Raw genomic sequence first — 7,523 nt, 5'->3', positions numbered from 1 at the left:
TGTGCTCTCCCCTCTGCTGTTTTCACTCTACACCAACGACTGCATTGCGAAGGGCCCCTCTGTCAAGCTCCTAAAGTTTGCCGATGATACAACGGTCATTGGTCTCATCTGAGATGATGACGAGTCAGCCTACAGACGGGAGGTTGAGCAGCTAGTCCTGTGGTGTAGCTGGAACAACCTGGAGCTGAACACGCTTAAAACAGTGGAGATGACAGTGGACTTCAGGAAGAGCCCTCCCACCTTGCCCTCACTTACCATACTTGGCAGCACTGTATCAGCAGTAAAGTCCTACAAGTTCCTGGGCTCCACTATCTCCCAGGACCTGAAGTGGACGTCCAACATCAGGACCATCACCAAGAAGGCACAGCAGAGGATGTACTTCCTGTGCCAGCTCAGGAAGTTCGACCTGCCCCAGGAGCTGCTGATACAGTTCTACAGAGGAATCATTGAGTCTGTTCTCTGCACCTCCATCACTGTCTGGTTTGGCTCAGCAACCAAACAGGACAAGTACAGACTTCAGCAGACACTGAGGACAGAAAAGGTTATTGGTGTGAGCCTGCCCTCCATGGAGGACCTGTACACTGCATGGGTCAAAAGGAGGGCAGAGAGGACCACTGCAGACCCCTCACACCCGGACACAGTCTGTTTGAACTCCTCCCCTCTGGACGGCGTTACAGGTCACTGTGCACTATGACAACCAGGCACAGGGACAGTTTCTTCCCCCAGGCTGTCGCTCTGATGAACACCCACGACAGTATGATTGGACAATAACCCTCAGCGCCATACATGTAAATATACCTCGTCCAGTTTATAGAGACTTGTACAGGTCTCTAGTTCTTAAGTACTCTGTTTTATCCCTATTTATCTCATTTCAATGAATATTCCTTTGTTGTCTGCATTGTTTACCGTCTGTTTATACTGCTTTTTCTGCATTGTTTGCACTGTTTGGTGCTTGTTAATACTACTATTTTGTTATATTACACAGCCTTATGCTGGTTTACTGTTTGCACATTGAGAGCCGATGTACCTGAGTCAAATTCCCCGTGTGTCTGTCACACCTGGCCAATAAAGCTGATTCTGATTCTGAAAATGTACTTAGAGCATTAAAAGTACAAGTAGGCTACTCACTGCAGAAAAATGTTAAACTGTATATCCTATACTGTTAGACTATTATATCTTTACATTAACAGGTTATCACTCTTGTACTGATGTGCAGTAAAAGCACGATTTCACTGTTGTAGTTGGTTGAGGTGGAGCTCTGCTGAATTATTTAGTATCAAAGTGCAACTATTGATTATTTTCATTATAGAATGATCTGCTGATTATTTTCTTCATTAATTGATTAACTGGTTTGTAAAACTTGTGACAGTAGTGAGAAATGCCATCGCTGTGCTCAAAATAATTTTCGTAATAGTTGTCTTCTCTTATTATATTCTTATATATTTTTATCATATCTCTGCATTGGTGCTTAAAGTGCCTTAGATTTTGTGTTACTTATTTATCTACATTATTTCATTTTTATTTTGTGGCATTCATGTGGACAGCAAAGAAAGAATTTCATTGTACAGGGAAACACGTTTCCTAACTGTGCATATGACGAATAAACACTTTGACCTTGACCTTGAAGTTTATTGTTGGTGCGCAACAGAGAAGCCATTCTCGTTATAACAAGATACTTAGCAAATGTTTAGGTGAGTGAGTTGAATGTTGTCTAAACAGCTGTGGTATGGCTAGCATGTACATCTGTAGTTGTGTACATAATCCCACCCCTAGTATGTATAGATTTAGATAGTAATACTAGTATCTGCTAAGTAGCTGCTACTTAGTGCTTTTTAATTTTCATGATATTTAATAATAACATTTCTATTTTTCATGTTGCTCTCCTAACTAGTTAGTAGCCAACAAAGAGTGAGATTACAATATAAACTGCACAGTACAATAGTAAATGCAGGACCAGATTGTGGCCGGATCTCGCCAGTCTGATATTGGGGTGCAGTAAAAAAAAAAAGGTCAGCACACTTTTGTTGTAACCTTGTTGAATTATGTGTTATTTAAAACTGTCTTTTTAATTTCCTCCATGCCACTCCCTCAGAGAAATGCAGACATGTAGATTTACCTAAGTAAATGTAGATTTACCTAAGTTGAATAACAACTATTTATTAAGGACAGACATGTAGATTTACCTAAGTTGAATAACAATTAACTTGAAGTGCTTGAACAAAACTTAACCTACATGAACATTACAGTATTGACTATGAGGTTTTTAAACTACAAATTGTTCATTATTTTTTAAAATACTCCCTACCACAAATTGCTGTGTATTTCTCTCTACTGGTGTCTTTAGTCACAGAGCTGAGCTACGTTAAAGCTCGCTTTTTAACTAATGTTATGCTGGTGTGGCAGAGGTCTGCTGCAGCAAGTGCTAATGATAGCTACAGGTAGGCTATAGCTAATGTTAGCTGTAACATATCAGATACTTATTTCCCTAAATGTTGGTTTAAGGCAAACTGAAATGTACGAGGAATTACTGAATACAGTACAGTAGGAGGAATAAATCTGGAGACGCATTCTCCTTTTTTCACACTGTAATCAGTAGGAGATTTGAGTCCCCATTTGGAAAACAGCCTAGGATTCATGTTAAAGTCATGGATTTTGAAAGAATCTAGAAAGTTGATATTGACCTATGAATGTGTTCTTCATGCTCAGGTAAAACATTTAAAGACCACAGATGAAATTGGCTGGCCAAATAAGTATTAAGTTAAATATGTAGTTTAATGGGGTTAAGCATGTTTTTGAGTCTTAATTTAGACTGGTTTTCAGTGAGGTAGGCATCCCACCAAGTATAGTTCAGCATTTTTATTAGGTGGTGTCTGCTTTGGCTTGGAGTACAGGGTGTGAGTGTTTGTGCAGAGTGTGGTGTAAATGCTTTGATAGCTGCCGGAGTAGTCACTGGTCAGTGTGTGTGTGTGTGTGTTTACATGGTGTTGCTAGAAAGAACTGCCTCTCTATATGTCGGCCAAGATTTGTGTTTGTGCATGTGTCTGCTTTCACTGCTGTGTGGTTAACTCTGCCCTACAAAGTGGAGACACACCCAGCTAGTGTAAAGGGAGATGGAATGTGTCTGACACACTTTTGGTAGCTAACCATAGGTGTTTTTGTGGAAGAAACTTCATGGCTGCCATCATATCTCCCAGTTCAACCACAACAGGAAATGCCATTCAAACAGGAGAGAAGTGCTGTTTATATTTGTTTTTATTTTATTGCAGGGCTCAGATATTGAGATTGTGGACACCTTTAAATACCTGGGTGTCCACCTCAACAACAAAATGGATTGGACTGAAAAAACTGATGCCCTGTACAAGAAGGGCCAGAGCTGCCTCCGCTTGTTGAGGAGACTGAGGTCCTTTGGTGTGCGCAGGGCACTCCTTCGGACATTTTATGATTCTGTGGTGGCATCTGCAGTTTTTTACGCTGTTGTGGGTTGGGCAGGAGGTAGCACGGTCAGGGACAGAAAGAAACTCAACAAGCTAGTTAATACATGTTCAATACATGAATATACATTAAGGTTGGATCTATTTAGCAAACTGTAGAACGAGGAGAAAAGGACAACAAAACCCACTTAGACGAGGCACATAAAGGTGAGATTTGTTCTTTTGTACAAAGACCTGAAATACTGATTCATTTGACCACAGTACACGTTTCCACTGTGCGATGGTCCATCCCAGATGCCTCTGAGCTCAGAGCAGTCGACTTCTGGACACTGTTGACATAGGGCTTCCTTTTGGCACAGTACAGTTTTAAGCAGCATTTATAGACGTAGCTACATATTGCAGTGCCTGACAAAGGTGAGCCAAAGTCATCCTGAGCCCATGTGGTTATATCGCTTATAGAAGAGTGACGATTCTTGATGTGATGCTGTCTGAGGAATGGGAGAGCTCGGTCATCCAGTTTAGGCTTGTGCGCTTGGCCTGTATGCACTGAAATCCCTCCATATTCCTTGAATCTTTTAATGATGTGCGTTTGGAACAAAAAGTTTGAAGACCACTTATCTAAAACACTTTCTCAATGAAACTCAGTTCAGTTTTAACAGGCAGACTAAAGTGTTTTTATCTGGACCTTGTCAGAATCAGACTGGCTCTGCTAGGCTGTAAATGGCTGCTCCGATAAAAGTGTTAACTTTTGGGGTAAAACAATAGAAAGCAAACTCCACAGTCGAGAGACTTGCAAAGTTAATTTCTCTTCATTACATGCTTATGCTTGCATTCTGACCAATACACTGACACGGGACTAATCAGGGGTCACTAAAATCCACTGTCTGCATGCTACATTCATGGATATATTAAGTGTAATGCAAGCAAGTTACACAACAGTTTAACATCAGTTCTATTTACAGATTATATATAGCACATATTTTCCACATTCACACAGACTATTTGCTGTAGTGAGTAACTGCTGACTTATTTCCTCAAACAGTTATGGTTTCAGTGTCACAAATGTGTTCACTCAAATTTTCCTGCCACAGTAATGGCTGCTTCATATATCGACTGAAACGTTAGTTAATTTGATGACACTGACTTTTAAATGCCATTTACCTAACCCTCAAAATGCCTGGGAAAGGGAGCAAAAGATAAACAAAAAACATACATGTATTATGTTCCATTCATCATCCTCCAATTGGGGTGGCAGCAGCAGAAATTTCAGCAGCTAGTCAAATTTTTGAATCAGTAAATCCAAAACTTATCTGCATGGCTACATACCACTGTGGGTGAAGTGGCCCTCTTAAAGTGTGTGCTTCTCAAATCACATAGTGTCAAATACTGTATGCTGTCTGTGACACAGAGCTATTTAGTGGATCGCTGGACAGCTGGCAGTCCAGTGTTTATTGTTCCTTTAGTGACAACCACAGGGGCCATCCTGTTTACCACGCCTGGGCTGTGAATCACACACAAGCTTACAGTCACACAAATGAAAACACACACACACATACATCCTTGTTTTTGTCACTTACCAAGTCCCTAGATAGACTTATATTTATTTCTGTGAGACATACTCTAACCTTAACAAAACTTTACACTGCATCATTTTTGTAAAATTTGATGGACTATATCATGGGGACCAGCCTCCAGTCTCCACAAGGATGCTGGTCCCCATGAAGCTAGTGTGCTCTCAGTTTTCTATCCCCACAAGTAGGCCTTTAGAAAAACAAGGTTACACACACACACATTTTGTTCCAACCAAAACAACCCAAAAGCTTCCTACACTGCTTTGTTTTGACAGTAGGGATTGATTTAGGAGGGCCCCACTAGAGATGTAAGGAGATAAGGGCAGTGAGAGAGATAGGAGATAAAAACAGTAAGGACATATGCCTTCTAACACTCCATGGCTTCTGTTACTTTCCAAGAAATAAACCTGTTTTTGTCTCTGTTTCTCAATCTTGCATGGACACGTGCCAGTAAAAAAAAAAAAGAAAGAAAGGAAACACACACACAAAAACAGGCAACTCTAATTCAGTCATTTTGAGACATTTAAAAAAAAAATTCTTGCCTAACAGCTAGTGAAGATGCCTGGCCAGGTTTTTAGTGTTAAAATTCAGCTGCCCTTTAATGGAAACTCATTTCAGCCACCTGTATCTGCAATTTATTCTTTCACTCACAACTTCAGTAAGGGCTGGAATTTTGGTTTATCACTCTTATCTCAGTTTTTTGCAGATGATGTGATTATGATGACTTCATCAGTGTGACCTCCAGCATGCACAGGACATCAGTTGATATCTTTAAACAAACTGATCTATAATCTGTAATGTATCTAACACTGAGTGAATGTTGTCCCGCACGTGACTAGAACATTTACAGTATATGCTAATAGCACATAGTTGGCTCTGGGATCAAAAGCATTCCAGCACTTACTAAACAGCAAATGTGTTTTGTCCAGAAGCCTTTTCTCTGACTCCCTCCAACAAGTCATGCAACAAACAGTTCAGTGTGTCCAACAATAGCCACAAGATTTATGCTTTGACAACAATCTTTTTTTCTAAGCACTGTTGTTGAAGTGATTGTGGATAGGATTGTGTGTCAGTAGGATCTATGCTAATGGTGTTTTCCTCTTACATGTGTCTTAAAGGGTGGGCTTGAATATTTTTGCATGTCTTGACAGCTGGCTTGTATCATCTGCTATAACAGAATCCACAACATCTGGGTCAGGTGTGCCTGTATGTATGTTTGTATTCTGCCTTTGTTTGTGCAAAATCAGCAACACTGTTTTGTATTAATCAAAATAATTAGGCATTGGTCATCACTGATTTGAGTGAAATTGCTGTCAGAGCTCCATATAAGACCTCAAGAAGAAAAAATGCTTGTTGCTGCAAATGTGCTGTAGTGGGGAGAATGGGGGTTTGCTGAGTTGTTCCAGAACTTTCTTAGAATAGTTACAAAATGAGTTAATGTGTAGCTCTAATGTTTTTTTTTTTATTTCATTCATTGACACTTCAGCAGAGACAGACAGAGGGGATTCTACAGAGAAGATGTCTACCAGTACTCTCAGTCAACCCTGCAAGCAGGAGAGGAAGGGCAGTTTCTTCAAGGTACTATATTTGAAACTCAATGTGTTGGACATCATTATTTTTATGTACACAACTGAGAGTATACTATAACCAGTGTAGTTTACATTACAGTAAGATCTTGAATAAGGCTGGTGACACTTGGCTCCAGGGAGGGAGAAGTGGGTTGGGGACAGCAAACCTCCCAGTTACCGGATAAAATGTGGAAAAACTTAAAGAGGAGGAGAGAAGAGGTGAAGCAGGCCTGTTGCCCCCTTGGAACTCTGGCATTTTCTATGCTTCAGGTCTTTTTTTTTTGCCCTCTGCCGCATTTAGTGAAACATAATCTCCACAGACAGTGATATAACCACATGTGTATGATACAATAAAGCTAAACGTAATGAAAACAGCAGGGTGCACAATGAGAACCTATGACTATAAAAAAAAAAAAAACTATAAAAACTCATTGAGAAATCCTTGTTCGTACCTCGTGGAAATAAACTCAGTCAAAAATCTAAAATGGCTCTCTTTTTTTCCCTAACAAGATTAGTGTTACCACCTCTTACTCTAGTTATGATTGCCTCTATGCTTGTGAAAAATAACGATGACATAGGATGCTTTAACTTGTTAAAATGTCTTGCAATGGGTTAATAACATTCTCTTGATAGCACATAGTCCCTCCAGCGTGTCCTGGGTCTTCCCCGGGGCCTCCTCCCGGTGGGACATGCCCGGGCCACCTCAGCTGGCTCCTCTCGATGTGGAGGAGCAGCGGTTCTACTCTGAGCTCCTCCCGGGTGACCGAGCTCCTCACCCTATCTCTAAGGGTGCGCCCGGCCGCCCTGCGGAGAAAGCTCATTTTGGCTGCCTGTATCCAGGATCTTGCCCTTTCGGTCATGACCCAAAGTTCATGACCATAGATGAGAGTCGGAACGTAGATTGACCAGTAAATCGAGAGCTTCGCCTTACAGCTCAGCTCCTTCTTCACCAC

General features: G+C 40.9%; 1 protein-coding gene across 5 annotated transcripts in view; it reads left to right on the top strand.

Moving 5' to 3' along the window:
- Nucleotides 1-7,523, top strand: part of LOC109971390 (ras and Rab interactor 2-like) — a 65,291-nt gene that overhangs the window by 4,851 nt on the left and 52,917 nt on the right. For 2 of the 5 annotated variants that reach the window (XM_020619613.1, XM_020619611.1), the window contains exon 2: nucleotides 6,492-6,580. The exons of 1 other annotated variant lie outside the window; for it this stretch is intronic. In XM_020619613.1, the coding sequence (XP_020475269.1) occupies nucleotides 6,521-6,580 (60 nt within the window). In that variant the 5' untranslated portion in view covers nucleotides 6,492-6,520. Of the gene's footprint in view, nucleotides 1-6,488; nucleotides 6,581-7,523 lie in introns of all 5 variants that reach the window. 2 more of the 5 variants (XM_020619612.1, XM_020619610.1) reach the window with 1 other exon arrangement.

The sequence above is a fragment of the Monopterus albus genome, unplaced genomic scaffold (genome assembly GCF_001952655.1).
Source record: "Monopterus albus unplaced genomic scaffold, M_albus_1.0 scaffold223.1, whole genome shotgun sequence".
In the NCBI taxonomy this organism is placed as follows: domain Eukaryota; kingdom Metazoa; phylum Chordata; class Actinopteri; order Synbranchiformes; family Synbranchidae; genus Monopterus; species Monopterus albus.
This window is presented reverse-complemented; position numbering and strand designations above follow the sequence as displayed.